At 40.3% G+C, this 24,929-nt stretch overlaps 1 protein-coding gene across 1 annotated transcript in view; it reads left to right on the forward strand.

The window, feature by feature from the left end:
* The window catches only part of Rnf17 (ring finger protein 17), a 138,014-nt gene that overhangs the window by 56,044 nt on the left and 57,041 nt on the right, over positions 1-24,929 (forward strand). Inside the window, exons 12-14 of the mRNA NM_001191685.1 lie at positions 20,387-20,545; positions 22,344-22,533; positions 23,475-23,643. Of these exons, the coding sequence (NP_001178614.1) occupies positions 20,387-20,545; positions 22,344-22,533; positions 23,475-23,643 (518 nt within the window). The remainder of the gene's footprint in view (positions 1-20,386; positions 20,546-22,343; positions 22,534-23,474; positions 23,644-24,929) is intronic.

Here is a 24,929-nt window from a genome sequence, read left to right on the forward strand (position 1 = left end):
ATTTAAAGAAGGAGTGAAGCATTCACATTTTGATCATCCATCTTGAGTTTCGTTTGTTCTAGGGATCTAGGGTAATTCAAGCATTTGGGCTAATAGCCACTTATCAATGAGTGCATACCATGTATGTCTTTCTGTGATTGGGTTAGCTCACTCAGGATGATATTTTCCAGTTCCAACCATTTGCCTACGAATTTCATAAACTCGTTGTTTTTGATAGCTGAGTAATATTCCATTGTGTATATGTACCACATTTTCTGTATCCATTCCTCTGTTGAAGGGCATCTGGGTTCTTTCCATTTTCTGGCTATTATAAATAAGGCTGCGATGAACATAGTGGAGCACGTGTCTCTTTTATATGTTGAGGCATCTTTTGGGTATATGCCCAAGAGAGGTATAGCTGGATCCTCAGGCAGTTCAATGTCCAATTTTCTGAGGAACCTCCAGACTGATTTCCAGAATGGTTTTACCAGTCTGCAACCCCACCAACAATGGAGGAGTGTTCCTCTTTCTCCACATCCTCGCCAGCATCTGCTGTCACCTGAGTTTTTGATCTTAGCCAATCGCACTGGTGTGAGGTGAAATCTCAGGGTTGTTTTGATTTGCATTTCCCTTATGACTAAAGATGTTGAACATTTCTTTAGGTGTTTCTCAGCCATTCGGCATTCCTCAGCTGTGAATTCTTTGTTTAGCTCTGAACCCCATTTTTTAATAGGGTTATTTGTTTCCCAGCGGTCTAACTTCTTGAGTTCTTTGTATATTTTGGATATAAGGCCTCTATCTGTTGTAGGATTGGTAAAGATCTTTTCCCAATCTGTTGGTTGCCGTTTTGTCCTAACCACAGTGTCCTTTGCCTTACAGAAGCTTTGCAGTTTTATGAGATCCCATTTGTCGATTCTTTTTTTTTTTTTTGTTTTTTGTTTTTTTTTTTTTTATTAACTTGAGTATTTCTTATATACATTTCAAGTGTTATTCCTTTTCCCGGTTTCTGGACAAACATCACCCTCCCCCCTCCCCTTCCTTATGGGTGTTCCCCTCCCAAACCTCCCCCCATTGCCACCCTCCCCGCATAGTCTAGTTCACTGGGGGTTCAGTCTTAGCAGGACCCAGGGCTTCCCCTTCCACTGGTGCTCTTACTAGGATATTCATTGCTACCTATGGGGACAGAGTCCAGGGTCAGTCCATGTATAGTCTTTAGGTAGTGGCTTAGTCCCTGGAAGCTCTGGTTGCTTGACATTGTTGTACTTTTGGGGTCTCGAGCACCTTCAAGCTCTTCCAGTTCTTTCTCTGATTCCTTCAACGGGGGACCTATTCTCAGTTCAGTGGTTTGCTGCTGGCATTCGCCTCTGTATTTGCTGTATTCTGGCTGTGTCTCTCAGGAGCGATCTACATCCGGCTCCTGTCGGTCTGCACTTCTTTGCTTCATCCATCTTGTCTAATTGGGTGGCTGTATATGTATGGGCCACATGTGGGGCAGGCTCTGAATGGGTGTTCCTTCAGTCTCTGTTTTAATCTTTGCCTCTCCCTTCCCTGCCAAGGGTATTCTTTTTCCTCATTTAAAGAAGGAGTGAAGCATTCACATTTTGATCATCCGTCTTGAGTTTCGTTTGTTCTAGGGATCTAGGGTAATTCAAGCATTTGGGCTAATAGCCACTTATCAATGAGTGCATACCATGTATGTCTTTCTGTGAGTGGGTTAGCTCACTCAGGATGATATTTTCCAGTTCCAACCATTTGCCTACGAATTTCATAAACTCGTTGTTTTTGATAGCTGAGTAATATTCCATTGTGTAGATGTACCACATTTTCTGTATCCATTCCTCTGTTGAAGGGCATCTGGGTTCTTTCCAGTTTCTGGCTATTATAAATAAGGCTGCGATGAACATAGTGGAGCACGTGTCTCTTTTATATGTTGAGGCATCTTTTGGGTATATGCCCAAGAGAGGTATGGCTGGATCATCAGGCAGTTCAATGTCCAATTTTCTGAGGAACCTCCAGACTGATTTCCAGAATGGTTTTACCAGTCTGCAATCCCACCAACAATGGAGGAGTGTTCCTCTTTCTCCACATCCTCGCCAGCATCTGCTGTCACCTGAGTTTTTGATCTTAGCCATTCTCACTGGTGTGAGGTGAAATCTCAGGGTTGTTTTGATTTGCATTTCCCTTATGACTAAAGATGTTGAACATTTCTTTAGGTGTTTCTCAGCCATTCGGCATTCCTCAGCTGTGAATTCTTTGTTTAGCTCTGAACCCCATTTTTTAATAGGGTTATTTGTTTCCCTGCGGTCTAACTTCTTGAGTTCTTTGTATATTTTGGATATAAGGCCTCTATCTGTTATAGGATTGGTAAAGATCTTTTCCCAATCTGTTGGTTGCCGTTTTGTCCTAACCACAGTGTCCTTTGCCTTACAGAAGCTTTGCAGTTTTATGAGATCCCATTTGTCGATTCTTGATCTTAGAGCATAAGCCATTGGTGTTTTGTTCAGGAAATTTTTTCCAGTGCCCATGTGTTCCAGATGCTTCCCTAGTTTTTCTTCTATTAGTTTGAGTGTGTCTGGTTTGATGTGGAGGTCCTTGATCCACTTGGACTTAAGCTTTGTACAGGGTGATAAGCATGGATCGATCTGCATTCTTCTACATGTTGCCCTCCAGTTGAACCAGCACCATTTGCTGAAAATGCTATCTTTTTTCCATTGGATGGTTTTGGCTCCTTTGTCAAAAATCAAGTGACCATAGGTGTGTGGGTTCATTTCTGGGTCTTCAATTCTATTCCATTGGTCTATCTGTCAGTCTCTGTACCAATACCATGCAGTTTTTATCACTATTGCTCTGTAATACTGCTTGAGTTCAGGGATAGTGATTCCCCCTGAAGTCCTCTTATTGTTGAGGATAGCTTTAGCTATCCTGGGTTTTTTGTTATTCCAGATGAATTTGCAAATTGTTCTGTCTAACTCTTTGAAGAAGTGGATTGGTATTTTGATGGGGATTGCATTGAATCTGTAGATTGCTTTTGGTAAAATGGCCATTTTTACTATATTAATCCTGCCAATCCATGAGCATGGGAGATCTTTCCATCTTCTGAGGTCTTCTTCAATTTCTTTCCTCAGTGTCTTGAAGTTCTTATTGTACAGATCTTTTACTTGCTTGGTTAAAGTCACACCGAGGTACTTTATATTATTTGGGTCTATTATGAAGGGTGTCGTTTCCCTAATTTCTGTCTCAGCTTGTTTCTCTTTTGTATAGAGGAAGGCAACTGATTTATTTGAGTTAATTTTATACCCAGCCACTTTGCTGAAGTTGTTTATCAGCTTTAGTAGTTCTCTGGTAGAACTTTTGGGATCACTTAAATATACTATCATATCATCTGCAAATAGTGATATTTTGACCTCTTCTTTTCCGATCTGTATCCCCTTGATCTCCTTTTGTTGTCTGATTGCTCTGGCTAGAACTTCAAGAACTATATTGAATAAGTAGGGAGAGAGTGGGCAGCCTTGTCTAGTCCCTGATTTTAGTGGGATTGCTTCAAGTTTCTCTCCATTTAGTTTAATGTTAGCAACTGATTTGCTGTATATGGCTTTTACTATGTTTAGGTATGGGCCTTGAATTCCTATTCTTTCCAGGACTTTTATCATGAAGGGGTGTTGAATTTTGTCAAATGCTTTCTCAGCATCTAATGAAATGATCATGTGGTTTTGTTCTTTCAGTTTGTTTATATAATGGATCACGTTGATGGTTTTCCGTATATTAAACCATCCCTGCATGCCTGGGATGAAGCCTACTTGATCATGGTGGATGATTGTTTTGATGTGCTCTTGAATTCGGTTTGCCAGAATTTTATTGAGTATTTTTGCGTCGACATTCATAAGGGAAATTGGTCTGAAGTTCTCTTTCTTTGTTGGGTCTTTTTGTGGTTTAGGTATAAGAGTAATTGTGGCTTCGTAGAAGGAATTCGGTAGGGCTCCATCTGTTTCAATTTTGTGGAATAGTTTGGATAATATTGGTATGAGGTCTTCTATGAAGGTTTGATAGAATTCTGCACTAAACCCGTCTGGACCTGGGCTCTTTTTGGTTGGGAGACCTTTAATGACTGCTTCTATTTCCTTAGGAGTTATGGGGTTGTTTAACTGGTTTATCTGTTCCTGATTTAACTTCGATACCTGGTATCTGTCTAGGAAATTGTCCATTTCCTGAAGATTTTCAAATTTTGTTGAATATAGGTTTTTATAGTAAGATCTGATGATTTTTTGAATTTCCTCCGAATCTGTAGTTATGTCTCCCTTTTCATTTCTGATTTTGTTAATTTGGACGCACTCTCTGTGTCCTCTCGTTAGTCTGGCTAAGGGTTTATCTATCTTGTTGATTTTCTCAAAGAACCAACTTTTGGTTCTGTTGATTCTTTCTATGGTCCTTTTTGTTTCTACTTGGTTGATTTCAGCTCTGAGTTTGATTATTTCCTGCCTTCTACTCCTCCTGGGTGTATTTGCTTCTTTTTGTTCTAGAGCTTTTAGGTGTGCTGTCAAGCTGCTGACATATGCTCTTTCCTGTTTCTTTCTGCAGGCACTCAGCGCTATGAGTTTTCCTCTTAGCACAGCTTTCATTGTGTCCCATAAGTTTGAGTATGTTGTATCTTCATTTTCATTAAATTCTAAAAAGTTTTTAATTTCTTTCTTTATTTCTTCCTTGACCAGGTTATCATTGAGTAGAGCATTGTTCAATTTCCACGTATATGTGGGCATTCTTCCCTTATTGTTATTGAAGACCAGTTTTAGGCCGTGGTGGTCCGATAGCACGCATGGGATTATTTCTATCTTTCTGTACCTGTTGAGGCCCGTTTTTTGACCAATTATATGGTCAATTTTGGAGAAAGTACCATGAGGAGCTGAGAAGAAAGTATATCCTTTTGCTTTAGGATAGAATGTTCTATAAATATCCGTTAAGTCCATTTGGCTCATGACTTCTCTTAGTCTGTCGACATCACTGTTTAATTTCTGTTTCCATGATCTGTCCATTGATGAGAGTGGGGTGTTGAAATCTCCCATTATTATTGTGTGAGGTGCAATGTGTGTTTTGAGCTTTAGTAAGGTTTCTTTTACGTATGTAGGTGCCCTTGTATTTGGGGCATAGATATTTAGGATTGAGAGTTCATCTTGGTTGATTTTTCCTTTGATGAATATGAAGTGTCCTTCCTTATCTTTTTTGATGACTTTTAATTGAGAATTGATTTTATTTGATATTAGAATGGCTACTCCAGCTTGCTTCTTCTGACCATTTGCTTGGAAAGTTGTTTTCCAGCCTTTCACTCTGAGGTAGTGTCTGTCTTTGTCTCTGAGGTGTGTTTCCTGTAGGCAGCAGAATGCAGGGTCCTCGTTGCGTATCCAGTTTGTTAATCTATGTCTTTTTATTGGGGAGTTGAGGCCATTGATATTGAGAGATATTAAGGAATAGTGATTATTGCTTCCCGTTATATTCATATTTGGATGTGAGGTTATGTTTGTGTGCTTTCATTCTCTTTGTTTTGTTGCCAAGACGATTAGTTTCTTGCTTCTTCTAGGGTATAGCTTGCCTCCTTATGTTGGGCTTTACCATTTATTATCCTTTGTAGTGCTGGATTTGTAGAAACATATTGTGTAAATTTGGTTTTGTCATGGAATATCTTGGTCTCTCCATCAATGTTAATTGAGAGTTTTGCAGGATACAGTAACCTGGGCTGGCATTTGTGTTCTCTTAGGGTCTGTATGACATCAGTCCAGGATCTTCTGGCCTTCATAGTTTCTGGCGAGAAGTCTGATGTGATTCTGATAGGTCTCCCTTTATATGTTACTTGACCTTTTTCCCTTACTGCTTTTAATATTCTTTCTTTATTTTGTGCGTTTGGTGTTTTGACAATTATGTGACGGGAGGTGTTTCTTTTCTGGTCCAATCTATTTGGAGTTCTGTAGGCTTCTTGTATGTCTATGGGTATCTCTTTTTTTAGGTTAGGGAAGTTTTCTTCTATGATTTTGTTGAAGATATTTACTGGTCCTTTGAGCTGGGAGTCTTCACTCTCTTCTATACCTATTATCCTTAGGTTTGATCTTCTCATTGAGTCCTGGATTTCCTGTATGTTTTGGACCAGTAGCTTTTTCTGCTTTACATTATCTTTGACAGTTGAGTCAATGATTTCTATGGAATCTTCTGCTCCTGAGATTCTCTCTTCCATCTCTTGTATTCTGTTGGTGAAGCTTGTATCTACAGCTCCTTGTCTCTTCTTTTGGTTTTCTATATCCAGGGTTGTTTCCATGTGTTCTTTCTTGATTGCTTCTATTTCCATTTTTAATTCCTTCAACTGTTTGATTGTGTTTTCCTGGAATTCTTTCAGGGATTTTTGCGATTCCTCTCTGTAGGCTTCTACTTGTTTATTAATGTTTTCCTGTGTTTCCCTAAGTGTGTTCATGTCTTTCTTGAAGTCCTCCAGCATCATGATCAAATATGATTTTGAAACTAGATCTTGCTTTTCTGGTGTGTTTGGATATTCCATGTTTGTTTTGGTGGGAGAATTGGGCTCCGATGATGTCATGTAGTCTTGGTTTCTGTTGCTTGGATTCCTGCGCTTGCCTCTCGCCATCAGATTATCTCTAGTGTTACTTTGTTCTGCTATTTCTGACAGTGGCTAGACTGTCCTATAAGCCTGTGTGTCAGGAGTGCTGTAGACCTGTTTTCCTCTCTTTCAGTCAGTTCTGGGGACAGAGTGTTCTGCTTTCGGGCGTGTAGTTTTTCCTCTCTACAGGTCTTCAGCTGTTCCTGTGGGCCTGTGTCTTGAGTTCACCAGGCAGCTTTCTTGCAGCAGAAAATTTGGTCTTACCTGTGGTCCCGAGGCTCAGGTTCGCTCGTGGGGTGCTGCCCAGGGGCTCTCTGCAGCGGCAGCAACCAGGAAGACCTGTGTCGCCCCTTCCGGGAGCTTCAGTGCACCAGGGTTCCAGATGGTCTTTGGCTTTTTCCTCTGGCGTCCGAGATGTGTGTGCAGGGAGCAGTCTCTTCTGGTTTCCCAGGCTTGTCTGCCTCTCTGAAGGTTTAGCTCTCCCTCCCACGGGATTTGGGTGCAGAGAACTGTTTATCCGGTCTGTTTCCTTCAGGGTCCGGCGGTGTCTCTGGCAGGGGTCCTGCCGCTCCTGGGCCCTCCCCCACGGGAGCCCAGAGGCCTTATACAGTTTCCTCTTGGGCCAGGGATGTGGGCAGGGGTGAGCAGTGTTGGTGGTCTCTTCCGCTCTGCAGCCTCAGGAGTGCCCACCTGACCAGGCGGTTGGGTCTCTCTCTCACCGGGTCTGGGAGCAGAGAGCTGCTGCGGGCCGGGATCCGCGGGTGTCAACTCTCTGGAGTCTTGATGAGAGCCTTCATGATCCTTTAGCCCTTGGATTTTGTTGTGTGCCTGAACCATTTGAACAGCATTTGCCAAGCCCTGCTGCCAGATTGAAATATAGTTTGGTACCCTTCTACCACAGCTATACATCTTTACCACAGGAGTTTAGAAAACACATTCCTAAACAACTGTTTTTCCACAGTATCTCATTCAGTTGTCTTTTAAAAATCCTTTTTTCCTTTTTATTGAAAAATAGATTCTTTTCCCATACAGTATAACTGTTGCTCCTCCCTCTACTCTTCACAGTTCTCCCACCTCCCTTCCCATCCAGATCCCACTCCCTTTCTGTCTTTCATAACAAAAGATTAGACTTCTAAGAGGTGACAACAGAACATAAAATATAAGACATAATAAAAACCATCACATCAAGACTAGACTGAGCAACCCAGCAGAAGGAAAAGAGCCCCAAGAGAAGGCACAAGAATTGGAGATCCACTCATTCACACACTTAGGAGTACTGATAAAAATACTAAACTGAAAGCTATAATATAATATATACACAAAGGACCTAGGAGACCCCTGCATAGACCCTGTGCTTGCTGCTTCAGTTTGTGAGTTCCTGTGATTTGGAGGATTTTGCTCCCTGGGCTCTGAGGAGAGGGGTTTGATGGAGACATCCCACTTAGACCTGTGTGTTCCAAGATGGGTCGCTCTCTCTTAATGCATATTGTCTGGCTGTGGGTCTCTGTATTTGTTCCCATCTGCTGCAGCAGGAAGTTTCTCTGATGATGTCTGAGTAAGAGGCTTATCTATGAGTGTAGAGAATGTCATTAGGAGTCATTTTGCTCTTCTTTTTTTTAAGACTAGTAGGAATTGGTTTTAGTCTAGGTCTCTAGGCTCTCTAGTCTCTAGTTCTTGATCACACAGTGAGTGTTGGGGATAGGTTCTATCTTCTGAAGTGGGCCTTCAGTCAAATCAGATGTTGGTTTCTTCTATAAGTTTTGTGCCACCATTGCTCTAGCATAGCTTGCAGACAGGAGAGCATTGTAGCTCAAAGGTTTTGTGGATGTGTTTGTGTTTTACTTTCTCTTCTGGTAGTCTCCAGATTACACTTCCATACCAGACACTAGACTGGGTGAAGGTTCTATGTATGGGCCAACTTGATCATCCCTTGTTCAATGAGTTGTGTTGGCATGGTCTTCAGGTAGAGGCTTACTGTCAGTTTGTGAAGAAGCACACTATTGTCTTGGCAACAGCCTGGGTTGTTTATTGATTCCCATGGGACCCCTCTGGTCAACAACTCAACTGGATGTAACCCAGTCCCAATGTTGGAAGCTTTGTTTGGTGACAAAAATGGCCAGTTGTCTCTCCCATTATTTGGAGACGTCATGAGGATCGCCTTCATATATTTTAGGGAGTTTGGTTTCACTGCACTAGGTTTCTATACCATCCCTCAGATGACCCTCGATTCTAGCTTCTCTCCCTGCATTTCCTCCCTCAGCCCTATCTTCCCTCCCTTCCCCTTCCCACCTGATTCTCCCATTCTCATCCCTCCCCAGTCCCCTTGATTTTCATTTATTTAATGGCTAATACTCATATATAAGGAAATACAGACCACATTAATCTTTCTGGTGCTGGGTTACCTTAGGATTTTTTCTAGTTTGATCTATTTGCCTGAAATTTTTATGATATCACTTTTAATACCCAAATAATTTTCCACTGTGCAAATGTACCATATTTATGTATCTTTATACATCCTTCTGTTTATGGACATCTAGGTTGTTTCCAGTTTTTGACTATTATAAATAGAGCAGCAGTAAACATGGGTGAACAAGTGTCCTTCTGGTAGGATGACACATTCTTTGGGTATATGCCCAAGAGTAGTATAGCTAGATCTTGAGGTAGAGCAACTCCCAATTTTCTGAGGAACCGCTATACTGATTTCCATGCTGACTACACAGACTTGCACTCCCACTACCACTGGGTGACTTCTCCTTATTCACATCCTTGCCAGCATGAGCTGTCAGTGTGTTGTGGTTTTAACTGTTCTGACAGGTATAAGATGAATGCAGTCGTGATTTGCATTTCCCTAGTGGCTAAGGATGCTGAGTATTTCTTTGTTTCTCAGCCATTTGAATTTTCGAATTCCCTGTTTAGATCTATACCCCATTTTTAAATAGATTTTTGGTTTTTTGATGTCTAGTTTCTTGAGTTCTTTATATATTTTGAATCTTAGTTCTCTACCTGATGTAGGGTTAGTAAAAAAATCTTTCCCTATTCTGTAGACTGCCACTTTGTCTGAATGATGATGTCCTTTGACTTAGAGAAGCTTTTCAATTTCATGTGATCTTAGTGCCTTAGCTATTGATGTTCTGTTCAGGAAGTTGTCTCCTGTGCCAATGCATTCAAGACTAGTCCCCACTTTTTCTTGTACCAGGTTCAGTGGATAGTTTTCTATTAAAGTCTTTTGATCCATTGGTCGTTGAGTTTTGTGCATGGTAATAAGTATGGATATATCTTCATTCTTGATGTAGACATCCAGTTTGACCAGCACCATTCATTGAAGATACTATCTTTCTTTTCCATTGTGTATTTCTGATTCTTTATCAAAAATCAGGTGTTAATACACACGAATATTTGTGCCTTTGTCTTAATTTTATTCCATTGATCCGCGTATCTTTTTATGCCAACGCCTGTGTTTTTTATTACAATAGCTTCGTAGTAGATTTGAAATCAGGACTGAAACCTCCAGCAGCTCTTTTATTATTTAGGATTGTTTTAGCTATCCTAGGGTTGTGTGGTTTTTGTTTGTTCGTTGTTTGTTTTCCATACGAAGCTGAAAATTGTCCTTTAAAGAACTGTAAAGAATTACGTTGGAATTTTAATGAGGATTGCATTGAATCAACAGATTGCTTTTAGTAGGATAGCCATTTTTACAATGTTAATCATAGCATCCAACTGATATCTTTTTTAATTTCTTCCTTCAGAGACTTGAAGTTTTTATTGTATAATTCTTTCACTTGCTTGCTTAGAGTTACCCAAAAATACTTTATATTATTTGAGGGTATTGTGAAAGGTGTTGCCTCCCTGATTTCCTTCTTGGTCTGTTTGTCATTTGTGTGGAGAAGGGCTACCAATTTCTGAGGTAATTGTGCATCCAGCTGCTTTGCTGAAAGTGTTTGTCAACTGTAGAAGATGCCTGGTGGGAATTTACCAGTCACTTGTGTTACTTCCATATCATGTGAAAATAAAGAAGCATTGACTTCTTCTTCTTCCGGTCTTATTTTATCCCCTTATTAAATGGAGTATTCTGTAGAGAGTGATAAGTCTAACTGCTGCATGATATAGTTTAGCTTTTGTTTCTTTATTGATTTTTAGCTTAAATAAAACTGTGTTGAATTTATCCACTATTGTTATATCAGTCGCTGCTTAGTTTTCCATGCCGTTTAATGCTTGTATTGTGAGAGAAGTCCCAACATTTACTATACATATATTTATAATTGTTAATCTTAATGTGTTATTAATATTGACATATCTTCTTAATGTATTATTGTTTCTTTTATTGCTGTGTAGTGGTCTTTCTCTTAAGTACTTTTGTCTTGAATAGCTATATCAATTTAATTTCTATTCACTTAACTCTTGATCTGTGGGTGTATTTTTCAGTATGATGATTTTCTTTGGAGACAACAGAATAGCCAGATGTTCTGTAATCCAGACAACTAATTTGTCTTTTTATTTTTATTCCTTCTTTTTTTTATTGGATATTTTTATTTTCATTTCAAATTCCCTTTCCCAGTTTCTTGTCCATACGCCCTTTATCCCATCCCCCTCCCCCTGCTTCTATAAGGGTGTTCGCCCTCCCCAAGCACCCCACTTCCCACCTTACTGCCCTGACATTCCCTACACTGGAGAAGGGGGGTTCCAGGCTTGGCAGTACCAAGGGCTTCTCCTCCCATTGGTGCACAACAAGGTCATCCTCTGCTACATATGCAGCTGGAGCCATGGGTCCTTCCATGTGTACTCTTTGGTTGGTGGTTTAGTCCCTGGGAGCTCTGGTTGGTTGGTATTGTTGTTCTTGTGGGTTTGCAAGCCCCTTCAGCTCCTTCAATCCTTTCTCTTAACTCCTCCAAAAGGGACCCAATTCTCAGCTCAGTGGTTTGCTGCTAGCATTCACCTCTGTATTTGTCATGCTCTGGTTGAGCCTCTGAGGAGACAGCTGTATTAGGCTCCTGTCAACATGCACTTCTTGGTTTCATCAATATTATCTAGTTTTGGTGGCTGTATATATATGGATGGATCCCCCAGGTGGGACAGAATCTGAATGGCCTTTCCTTTAGTCTTTGCTCCAAACTTTGTCTCCATATCCCCTCCTATGAATATTTTTGTTCCCCCTTTTAAGGACTGAAGAATCCACTCTTTCGTAGTTCTTCTTCTTGAGCTTCATGTGGTCTATGGATTATCTAGCTTTTGGGCTAATATCCTCTTATCAGTGAATACATACCATGTGTTTTTTTCTGTGATTGGGTTACCTCACTCAGGATATTTTCTAGTTCCATCCATTTGCCTATGAATTTCATGAGGTTATTGTTTTTAATAGCTGAGTAGTACTCCATTGTGTAGATGTACCACATTTTCTGTATCCACTCCTCTGTTGAAAGACATCTGGTTTGTTTCCAGTTTCTGGCTATTATAAATAAGGCTGCTATGAACATGGTAGAGCATGTGTCCTTGTTATCGGTTGGAGCATCTTTTGGATGGTATAGCTGAGTTGCCAGGTAGTACAATGGCTAATTTTCTGAGGAACCTCCAGATTGATTTCCAGAGTGGTTGTACCAACTTGTAATCCCACCAACAAGGGAGGAGAGTTCCTTTCCCCTACATCCTTGCCAATATCTGCTGTCTCCTGAGTTTTTGATCTTAGCCATTCTGACTGGCGTGAGGTGGAATCTTAGGGTTGTTTTGATTTGCATTTCCCTGATGACTAACGATGTTGAACATTTCTTTAGGTGCTTCTCAACCATTCACTATTCCTCAGCTGAGAATTCTTTTTTTTTTTTAATCTTTATTAACTTGGGTATTTCTTATTTACATTTCAATTGTTATTCCCTTTCCTGGTTTCCGGGTCAACATCCTCCAAGCCCCTCCCCCTCCCCTTTTCTATGGGTGTTCCCCTCTCCATCCTCCCCCCATTATCGCCCTCCCCCCAACAATCATGTTCACTGGGGGTTCAGTCTTGGCAGGACCAAGAGCTTCCCCTTCCACTGGTTCTCTTACTAGGCTATTCATTGCTACCTATGAGGTTGGAGCCCAAGGTCAGTCCATGTATATATAGTCTTTGGGTAGTGGCTTAGTCCCTGGAAGCTCTGGTTGGTTAGCATTGTTGTTCATATGAGGTCTCAAGCTCATATGAGGTCCCTTCAAGCTCTTTCAGTCCTTTCTAAGATTCCTTCAACGGGGGTCCCATTCTCAGTTCAGTGGTTTGCTGCTGGTATTCACCTATGTATTTGCTGTATTCTGGGTGTGTCTCTCAGGAGAGACCTACATCCGGTCCCTGTCGGCCTGCACTTCTTTGCTTCATCCATCTTCTAGTTTGGTGGCTGTATATGTATGGGCCACATGTGGGGCACTGAATGGGTGTTCCTTCTGCCTCTGTTCTAAACTTTGCCTCCCTATTCCCTGCGAAGGGTATTCTTGTTCCCCTTTTAAAGAAGGAGTGAAGAATTTGCATTTTGGTCATCCTTCTTGAGTTTCATGTTTTCTGTGCATCTAGGGTACGAGCATTTGGGCTAATACCCACTTATTTGAGTGCATAACATGTGTGTTTTTCTGTGATTGGGTTACCTCACTCAGGATGATATTTTCCAGTTCCATCCATTTGCCTATGAATTTCATAAAGTCATTGTTTTTGATAGCTGAGTAATATTCCATTGTGTAGATGTACCACATTTTCTGTATTCCTTCCTCTGTTGAAGGGCATCTGGGTTCTTTCCAGCTTCTGGCTATTATAAATAAGGCTGCTATGAACATAGTAGAGCACGTGTCTTTTTTATATGTTGGGGCATCTTTTGGGTATATGCCCAAGGGAGGTATAGCTGGGTCCTCAGGTAGTTCAATGTCCAATTTTCTGAGGAACCTCCAGACTGATTTCCAGAGTGGTTGTACCAGTCTGCAATCCCACCAACAATGGAGGAGTGTTCCTCTTTCTCCACATCCTCGCCAGCATCTGCTGTCACCTGAGTTTTTGACCTTAGCCATTCTGACTGGCGTGAGGTGGAATCTCAGGGTTGTTTTGATTTGATGACTAAAGATGTTGAACATTTCTTTAGGTGTTTCTCAGCCATTCTGCATTCCTCAGCTGTGAATTCTTTGTTTAGTTCTGAACCCCATTTTTTAATAGGGTTATTTGTCTCCCTGCGGTCTAACTTCTTGAGTTCTTTGTATATTTTGGATATAAGGCCTCTATCAGATGTAGGATTGGTAAGGATCTTTTCCCAATCTGTTGGTTTCCATTCTGTGCTAATGATAGTGTTCTTTGCCTTACAGAAGCTTTGCAATTTTATGAGATCTCTTTTGTCGATTCTTGATCTAAGAGCATAAGCCATTTGGTATTCTATTCAGGAAATATACCCCAGTGCCCATGTGTTTGAGGCTCTACCCCACATTTTCTTCTATTAGTTTGAGTGTATCTGGTTTGATGTGGAGGTCCTTGATCCACTTGGACTTAAGCTTTGTACAGGGTGATAAGCATGGATCGATCTGCATTCTTCTACATGCTGACCTCCAGTTGAACCAGCACCATTGGTTGAAAATGCTGTCTTTTTTCCACTGGATGGTTTTGGCTCCTTTGTCAAAAATCAAGTGACCATAGGTGTGTGGGTTCATTTCTGGGTCTTCCATTCTGTTCCATTGATCTATCTGCCTGTCTCTGTACCAATACCACGCAGTTTTTTATCACTATTGCTCTGTAATACTGCTTGAGTTCAGGGATAGTGATTCCCCCCGAAGTTCTCTTATCGTTGAGGATAGTTTTCGCTATCCTTGGTTTTTTGTTATTCCAAATGAATTTGCAAATTGCTCTTTCTATCTCTATGAAGAATTGTGTTGGAATATTTAATGGGGTTTGCACTGAATCTGTAGATTGCTTTTGGTAAAAGGGCCATTTTTACTATATTAATCCTGCCAATCCATGAGTATGAGAGGTCTATACATCTTCTTCAATTTCTTTCTTCAGGGACTTGAAGTTCTTATCATACAGATCTTTCAGTTGCTTGGTTAGAGTCACACTACAGTATTTTATGTTATTTGTAATTATTATGAAGGGTGTCATTTCTCTAATTTCTTTCTCAGCCTGTTTATCCTTTGAGTAGAGGAAGTCTACTGATTTGTTTGAGTTAATTTTATACCCAGTCACTTTGTTGAAGTTGTTTATCAGGTTTAGGAGTTCTCTGGTAGAATTTTTGGAGTCACTTAAGTATGCTAACAAATCATCTTCAAATAGTGATATTTGACTTCTTCCTTTCCAATTTGTATCCCTTTGGCCTCCTTTCATTGTCTGATTGCTCTGGCTAGGACGTCAAGCAGTCTGTTGAGTAAGTAGGAGTAGGGAGAGAATGGGCAGCCTTATCTGGTTCCTGATTTTAGTGGGATTACTTAAGTTTCTCTTTATTTAGTTTAATGTTGGCTGCTGGTTTGCTGTATATTGCTTATGCTATGCTTAGGTATGGGCCTTGAATTTCTGATCTTTTCAAGACTTTTAACATGAAGCGTTGTTGAATTTTGTCAGATGCTTTCTAACGCTGTGGTCATGCTTTGAGTTTGTTTACATAGTGGATGGATTTCCGTATATCCCTGCATCCCTGAGATGAAGTGTACTTGATCATGATAGATGATCATTTTGATGTGTTTGTGGATTCGGTTTGCGAGAATTTTATTGAGTATTTTGGCATCAATGATCATAAGGGAAATTTGTCTGAGTTCTCTTTCTCTGTTGGGTCTTTGTGTGGTTTAGTTATAAGCATATTTGTGGCTTTATAGAAGGAATTGGGTAGTGATCCATCTGTTTCAATTTTGTGGAATAGTTTGGACAGTATTGGTATGAGGTCTTTAGTGAAGGTCTGATAGAATTCTGCACTGAACCCATCTGGACCTGGACTCTTTTTGGTTGGGAGACTTTTCATAACTGCTTCTATTTCTTTAGGAGTTATGGGACTGTTTAGATGGTTTATCTGATCCTGGTTTAACTTTGGAACCTGGTATCTGTCTAGAAAATTTTCCATTTTATCTAGATTTCTCCAGTTTTATTGAATACAGGCTTTTGTACTAGGATCTGATAATTTTTTTAATTTCCTCAGATTCTGTTGTTATGTCTCCCTTTGCATTTCTGATTTTGTTAACTTGGATATACTCTCTGTGCCCTCTGGTTAGTCTGGCTAAGGGTTTATCTATCTTGTTGGTTTTCTCAAAAGAACCAGCTTCTAATTTTTTTTGATTCTTTGTATAGTCCTTTTTGTTCCTACTTGTTTGATTTCAGCCCTGGGTTTGATTATTTCCTGCCATGTACTCCTCTTGGGTATCTTGTCTTCTTTTTGTTCTAGAGCTTTTAGGTGTGCTGTCAAGCTGCTAGTGTATGCTCTCTCCAGTTTCTCTTTGGAAGCACTCAGAGCCATGAGTTTTCCTCTTAGCACTGCATTCATTGTGTCCCATAAGTTTGGGTATGTTTGCATTAAATTCTAAAAAGTCTTTAACTTCTTTATTTCTTCCTTGATAAGTTATCATTGAATAGAGAATTGTTCAACTTCCATGTATATCTGGGCTTTCTGTTGGTTTTGTTGTTATTGAAGACCACCCTTAGTCTGTGGTGATTTGATAGGATGCATGGGATTATTTCAATCTTCTTGTATCTGTTGAGGCCTGATTTGTGACTGATTATATGGTCAGTTTTGGGGAAGGTACCATGAGGTCTGAGAAGAAGGTATATTCTTTTGTTTTAGGATGAAATGTTTTATAAATAATCTGTTTAATCCATTTGGCTCATAGTATCTGTCAGTTTCTCAATGTCTCTGTTTTGTTTCTGTTTCCATGATCTGTTCATTGATGAGAATGATTCCATGATCTGTCCATTGATGAGAGTGGAGTGTTGAAATCTCCCACTATTATTGTGTTAGATGCAATGTGTGCTTTGAGCTTTAGTAAGGTTTCTTTTATGAATGTAGGTGCCCTTGCATTTGGAGCATCGATATTCAGGATTAAGAGTTCATCTTGGTGGATTTTTCCTTTGATGAACATGAAGTGTCCTTCCTTATCTTTTTAGATAACTTTTGGTTGAAAATCGATTTTATTCCATATTAGAATGGTTACTTCAGCTTGTTTCTTTGGACCATTTGCTTGTAAAATTGCTTTCCAGCCTTTTACGCTGAGATAGTGTCTGTCTCTGTCACTGAGGTGTGTTTCCTGCATGAGCAAAATGCTGGATCCTCCTTCAGTATCTGTTAGTCTGTGTCTTTTTATTGGGGAATCAAGTCCATTGATGTTAAGAGATATTAAGAAATATTGGTTGTTGTTTCCTGTTATTTTCTTTGTTAGAGAAGGAATTATGTTTGTGTGTGTCTCTTCTTTTGGTGTCCTTGCAAGATTACTTTCTTGCTTTTTTAGGGTGTAGTTTCCCTCTTTGTGTTGGAGTTTTCCATCTATTATCCTTTGTAGTGCTGGATTTGTAGAAAGATATTGTGTAAATTTGGTTTTGTTATGGAATATCTTGGTTTCTCCATCTATGTTAATTGAGAGTTTTGCTGGATATAGTAACCTGGGCTGGCGTTTGTGTTCTGTTAGGGTCTGTATGTCATCTGCCCCCAGGTTCTTCTGGCTTTCATAGTCTCTGGTGAGAAGTTTGGTATAATTTTGATAGGTCTGCCCTTATATGTTACTTAACCTTTTTCTCTTACTGCTTTTTAATATTCTTTCTTTATTTTGTGCATTTAGTGTTTTGACTATTATGTGACAGGAGGAATTTCTTTTCTGGTCCAATCTGTTTGGAGTTCTGTAGGCTTCTTGTATGTTTATGGGCACCTCTTTCTTTAGGTTAGGGAAATTTTCTTCTATAATTTTGTTGAAGATATTTACTGTCCCTTTAAGTTGGGGGTCCTCACTCTCTTCTATACCTATTATCCTTAGGTTTGATCTTCTCATTGAATCCTGGATTTCCTGTATGTTTTGGGTTAGGAGCTTTTTGCATTTTACATTTTCTTTGACGGTTGTGTTGATGATTTCTATGGAATCTCTGCCCCTGAGATTCTCTCTTGTATTCTGTTGGTGATGCTTACATCTTTGACTCCTGGTCAGGCAGAAACCAGAAGCATCCTGTCCCAGACTTCTCCTGCCTTTGTGGGACACCTGGTGGGTAGCCTGGAGCAGAAGAATTGGTCTTACCTCTGCTCTGAGGTGTGTCAGTGCTCCTGGTGATTGGCTTTCAGCTCTGGGCACAGGCAGAAACCAGAAGGCTGGTTTGTCTTTTAAATGGTGACTTGAGGCCTGTCTTGATTACTTCCTTCAACAAAGCCATATCTCCTAATTCTCCCCCAAACAGTTTTATCAACTGGGGACCAAGCATTCAATCAATATTACGGTGTCTGCTGTGGTTAGGACAAAACGGCAACCAACAGATTGGGAAAAGATCTTTACCAATCCTACAACAGATAGAGGCCTTATTTCCAAAATATACAAAGAACTCAAGAAGTTAGACCGCAGGGAAACAAATAACCCTATTAAAAAATGGGGTTCAGAGCTAAACAAAGAATTCACAGCTGAGGAATGCCGAATGGCTGAGAAACACCTAAAGAAATGTTCAACATCTTTAGTCATAAGGGAAATGCAAATCAAAACAACCCTGAGATTTCACCTCACACCAGTGAGAATGGCTAAGATCAAAAACTCAGGTGACAGCAGATGCTGGCGAGGATGCGGAGAAAGAGGAACACTCCTCCACTGTTGGTGGGATTGCAGACTGGTAAAACCATTCTGGAAATCAGTCTGGAGGTTCCTCAGAAAATTGGACATTGAACTGCCTGAGGATCAAGCTATACCTCTCTTGGGCATATACCCAAAAGATGTCTCAACATATAAAAGAGACACGTGCTCCACTATGTTCATCGCAGCCTTATTTATAATAGCCAGAAACTGGAAAGAACCCAGATGCCCTTCAACAGAGGAATGGATACAGAAAATGTGGTACATATACACAATGGAATATTACTCAGCTATCAAAAACAACGAGTTTATGAAATTCGTAGGCAAATGGTTGGAACTGGAAAATATCATCCTGAGTGAGCTAACCCAATCACAGAAAGACATACATGGTATGCACTCATTGATAAGTGGCTATTAGCCCAAATGCTTGAATTACCCTAGATCCCTAGAACAAACGAAACTCAAGACGGATGATCAAAATGTGAATGCTTCACTCCTTCTTTAAATGAGGAAAAAGAATACCCTTGGCAGGGAAGGGAGAGGCAAAGATTAAAACAGAGACTGAAGGAACACCCATTCAGAGCCTGCCTCACAGGTGGCCCATACATATACAGCCACCCAATTAGACAAGATGGATGAAGCAAAGAAGTGCAGACCGACAGGAGCCGGATGTAGATCGCTCCTGAGAGACACAGCCAGAATACAGCAAATATAGAGGCGAATGCCAGCAGCAAACCACTGAACTGAGAATAGGTCCCCTATTGAAGGAATCAGAGAAAGAACTGGAAGAGCTTGAAGGGGCTCGAGACCCCAAAAGTACAACAATGCCAAGCAACCAGAGCTTCCAGGGACTAAGCCACTACCTAAAGACTATACATGGACTGACCCTGGACTCTGACCCCATAGGTAGCAATGAATATCCTAGTAAGAGCACCAGTGGAAGGGGAAGCCCTGGGTCCTGCTAAGACTGAACCCCCAGTGAACTAGTCTATGGGGGGAGGGCGGCAATGGGGGGAGGGTTGGGAGGGGAACACCCATAAGGAAGGGGAGGGGGGAGGGGGATGTTTGCCCGGAAACCGGGAAAGGGAATAACACTCGAAATGTATATAAGAAATACTCAAGTTAATAAAAAAAAAAAAAAAAATATTACGGTGTCTGTTATAAGACCCCCTGGCCAATACCACTTACAGAAGAGTTTATTTGGGACTTAATAGTTTCAAAGCATTGGAATCCATGACTATCATGGTAGAGAGCATGGCACAGGCAGGCCTGGCACTGGAACAGTAGCTGGTAACTGGAAACATAACTATGAAACAGAGAGAGCATAATAGGGATGGCATGGACCTTTGAAACCTCAAAACCCACCCCTACTGACATAGCCCCTTCAACAAAGCCACACCTCCTAATTCTTCCCAAATAGTTCTACCAACTTGGGACCAAGCATTCAAATATATAAGCATATGGGGGTATTCTCATTCAAACCACCACAGGTGCATTTGCACATAAGGTCATTTTTGAGGAAGGTGTGCAGTTATTCATGGTTCTTTTTCTAGTTGTTTGGATTACTGGTTTTTTTTCCTTTCTCTTACTAGAATTGCTGCATTACTGTATTAGACATAATGGATCCCTTCCTAGATTTCCTGTGTTATATAACATGTTCTGTGATTTTGAAACCTCTCATGAACTTGAGTTCCAACTATAGAAAATATTTCTCAAATTAGACAAAGTATTTTCAGTTCTTGTTGCTAAAGAGTTCATAAAGGAGGCAGTGTGGTTCAGTGGTAGAACATTTGCCTAAGGTGCTTGCATAACAGCCAGGGTGTCACCTTGGCAACACTCACTCATACAAAGGCCATCCATTTGTTTTGTGGGCCTTTAAGGGTGGTTAACTCTTCCTGAGGCTTAATGAGTTTAGAAACTCATTTTAGCATGACTGGTTTGTTTTTGTTACTGGGTTTTTGTTTGTTTTGGTTTTGGTGTTTTGAGGTTTGGGGTTTGTTTTTTTTTTTTAGAAATTATAATTGCTTACCTTTTATGGTTTTTTCTATGTCATGTTTTAATAATGTGCTTTAAATATGAATTCTTGCCCAGGTTGTCCAGAGCTAGTTTTTGTAAGTCATGTCACACATCCTTGCCACTTCTATGTGCGAAAATATTCACAAATAAAAGATGCAGCCATGTTGGAGAAGAAGATGAAGCAGGTGTGCAGTAAGAGCTTGCACCTCGATCCCTCCGACACTCTGGAGCTGGGTGAGGCTTCCTCTGGACCGCGCAGAGCCGTTGTTTAAGAACTGTAATATTTGACCATTGGCCAAGCTGTATAGACTTGCTAAAAGATTTTTTTCTTTGTATAATATTCATGCGAACATTTTGGAATTCTTTAACATAAATTATTTAGGCAGGTTAGCTAACTATTAAAATCAATGTTAATACATGTTTGGAGTATAACAACTCCATTATGGAGTAAATTACTTTTCAAATAACAAAGCCCAAAGCACCCTCTTCAGAATGAAGTATGTTGAGAGGACAGGTTCTAGCTTACTGCAGTTCTCTGACTCACTGTGGTTTGAGCTAGACTTGCAGCCTCTCTTTGTTCTGTTGACACAGGCAAGACATTAACCCTTTCCTGCCCATCATCCAGACCACAGCCAGTGTTCTATAACATGACAGGCTTTACAAGAGAGAAGAAGAAATATATTAGTATATTAGTATACATAGGAGCTATAGAAAGTATGAAATGCAAAGAAAAGGCTAGATGGTTGAAGCCTAACCGTGCTGTAGAGAAGAAAGAACCAGGGTAGAAGAGAAGGAAGCTAGAGCCAGTAGTAAATTATTGCAAACAAAGTGTGTCTTATGCAGTGACAGCCTTCAGGTAATCTCTGACCTCAGAACAGATGAAGCACATGTTTCAGCTGTGTGGTGACTTTCTTACTGTCTTTTTTTCTGATGATTAATTTTTTTCTGGTTTTCTGACAATTGTTAGGGAGTTTAAGAGAGTCCTGTTCTTTTGGAAGTTCTCTTAGATAAGGAGCTTTGGGGAGGTTGACCTCAGTTTTGCTCAAGGGAAAATCCCAGGGAGGATTAGAAAGGTCTTGGGCCTGGCAGTTCATTTTGCTTAGTATGCCAAAATGACACATTTGACATACCATTTTCTGAGCCACATATCTCAATTTCCTACAGCAAAAGAACCAGCTCCATGTCAGGTGTAGTGGCATGTACTTTACATCCCAGGACTGAGGAGGTAGAGGCAGACAGATCTCTGTGAGAGTTGGAGGCCAGCCTGGTCTACATAGTTCCAGGACAGCCAGAACTATATAGTGAGACCTTGTCTCAAAACACTAACAACAGGGGTTAGGGATTTAACTCAGTGATAGAGCATTACACTAGCAAGCGCAAGGCCCTGGGTTTGGCCTCAGCTCCAGGAAAAAAAAAAAAAACCACTAACAACAAAAACAAGTCTATAGTATTATTGTGGAGAACAAGTGTGTTTGAGTACAAAAGGCTAAGAACATTGACAGCTCATAGGATATGTTCATATTCAGGCTTCTTAATCTTTTTTCATGGGCATTAATTTGAACTAAGTCCTTAGTTTATCCTCTCTTTTTCTAAATTGCACTGTTAATTAATTTTGGAATTTTTATATACTACTACTCATTGTATCTTAATTCTAACTCATATTTACCAAGAGAATGGATGCATCGTGTAAGTTAACAGTGATCTAGTGATCTGTGAAAGACCATCCTTTATTTCGTGATGGCAAGACAATCTCATTTGCCTGTGCTAATGTGGTTTGTGAAGCAAAGCTCCTCACTGAGTAACAGCTTATACTTTATGTTTTTAGCCTCTCAATTAGCTTTTAAGTTTTTGAAGTAAAGAAACTGCCACAATATATTGCCTTTTATTTTCGCAGCACTTGACAGTACTGTATAATTAGTATATCAATGAAATACAATTTCTTAGTTGGAAAACTAAGATACATATTTTAAGCTAGAGCTTTACTGGATTCTTTATTCATAAATGCTAATGATTTGTCTCTCTCATTATGTAGGTGCAAGAATATTTGTCAACAGTATTAAGAATAGAATGTGGTGTCGAGGAATTATCACTGAAATAATTCCAACAAAAACCAAAAATGTTAGAAAACCATGTAGTCCAACCAAATTCTCAGTCTGTGAAATTTCACTAATACAGATATTCATGGTAGATTTTGGAAATTCTGAAGTCCTGATCATCACGGGGTATGAATCTTTGTGACTGTTGTGTTCTTGGCCTGCTTAGAAACATTTATGGGAAAGAGGATTAAAGGAAGGAAGGAGGTGACTAATAGTTGAAGAGCTACCATCCTTCCCTTCTAAGGCCTCTGCTCTACTGTTGTATATTTGCCTTACAAATTAAGTTAAATGTTGTCCTTTATCAGTATTACTAGAAGATAAACTTGGAAAAGAGGTTTTGCTGTGCTCTAGATTGCACATCTTACGTTGTTTCAGAGCAGGGGCAAATGTAGCTGACGGTTTTAAATAAGGTACTACTAATATTTAGCTATTAGTTATTGGGTAAATTTTTTAATCTTGCTGATATAAATTTATTAAAGGATGCTTAAGTGTCATGCTGTCTGACTCTCTATAGGTATCCAAAACTCTGTTTCAAGTTTTGGAAAAAGAAGCTGAAACGATTTTGTATTGAGAGCCATTATTGTCTGTCACATGGTTACTTTATTAATGATCACAGCTTTCTGAGTATATGCATTATCCTTGTTAAGTTCAAACTAAGTGAGTTTGTGAAAGTTTAAATAAAGTCAGCCAAGGTTTACTTCTATGTAGTAAGACTGTCTGCTTATGGATTAATAAAATTATTAATAAAAAGTATTAAATTTAAAATCTATATTTCTACAAGATTTAACAAGGTAGTTATCCGTAAACATATATACCTTGTAAATAATAAAAGGAATTCAAAGATAGAAATATTAGTTTTTTATCTTTCTTGACATGAGGTCTTTCTATGCAGCCCTGGCTGACCTGAAACTGACTATATAGACCAGGTTGGCTTCAGACCAGCACAGATCCATCAACATCTCCCTCTGCCCCTCTGCCCCTCTGCCCCTCTGCCTCCTTGCTCTGAGATTAAAAGCATGCATGCTCACACCCAGTAAAGCATTGTTCTCAATATTACTTTTTCCTAGAGTTGGTGACACACATGTGGGACCAGAGCATGTTGGTGAGCAGCATATTACACTAAGTGACTTCTGTCTGCTTGTAAGGAAGTCGGAACCATATAGTGAAGAACTGTTGAAAGACATCCCACATTTAGCACACCTGTGCTCCTTGAAAGACATCGTTCCATACAATTCAGTAAGTGAGATAGAGAGCCATTCTCCCCCGAAGGCCTTGGAGTGTCAGTTGTGTTGCCAGTGAAGTCGCTGAGTTTGTCTGATTAACAGAACCAGTTAATCTTGACAAACACATTCTGTTTATAAACTATTAGTGCCAATAAAAGGTGCCATAAGCCTCAGCTTCTGTAAGTGAAAATGTTTGTAATGAACATTTGAGTTCAAGAAAGTTCATATGAACATAATAAATATTCAAGCAAAATACCACATTTTAGAGTCAATTTTGTAGAAAGTAATCAGTTAGAAAATGGGGTGGCATCTATTTCTATATATCCCCCTTCTCTGTATTTTATTCATGGCTCATGTTTTAGAATTATGAATCTTTTCACCAAGAAGTGCTAGGGGACTAGAATCATATATGCAGTCTAGGTGAGATTGCTGTGTTAGGAGGTCTGTGAAAGCAGGAGCGGGTGCTTTTGTTTGTCACCATTCACAGCACTTAGCAGCTCTCTTCTGCTGCACTGTAGATAGGGACAGATGGTGGGCAGAACAGACGAACGGACTCTTTAAGTAAGCGAGGCTGGACGATGGCCCAGTGGTTAAAGCACTTGCCGAGAACCCGAGTTCAGTGTCGAGCAACACATCAGACAACTGTTTTGGTTTTGGGTTTTGGTTTTTTTGGGGTTTGTTTGTTTGTTTGTTTGTTTGTTTTGTTTGAAATAGAATTTCATGTGGCCTACACTGACCCCAATTAGCCAGTATGACTTCTGCCTCTACCTTCTGAAACTAGGGTTATAGAGTTTGTCCTAGTTTGATTGATCTCTGTTGCTGTAGTAAAACACTGGCCAAAAGGGTTTCTTTGTCTTGTACTTCCAGTTCTCAGTTGTCATTGAGGGAATTCAGGGAGGAGCTCCAGGCCAGAACCTGAATGTAGGCCTGCTTGCTCTTCAGTCAGCATTACCTCTGACTAGAGAACTCACTCAGGCCAGGGAGAGCCTGAGGCCGGAGCCGGACGGACGGTGCTGATGCTCTTTGCTAGCTGGTTCCCTCACAGGCTCAGGGTTCGCCAACTCTCCTGAGCAGCCCAGGACCACCCGCCTGGCAGCAGTGCTGACCACAGCATTTGGTCCTCCTGCAGTAATTAAAAACCAAGACAATATTTATACGCATGCTCTCAGACCGACCTGTTCAGGTAACCTGAACTGAAGACTAGGGTGTGTCACGTAGACGACACTAATCAGGATGGAGACATGAGCACTCCTGGTTAATGTGGTCCGCATTATACTGCGAACTGAGCTACATCCCCAG

Source organism: Rattus norvegicus, chromosome 15 (genome assembly GCF_021556685.1).
Source record: "Rattus norvegicus strain SHRSP/BbbUtx chromosome 15, alternate assembly SHRSP_T2T, whole genome shotgun sequence".
Taxonomy (NCBI): Eukaryota; Metazoa; Chordata; class Mammalia; order Rodentia; family Muridae; genus Rattus; species Rattus norvegicus.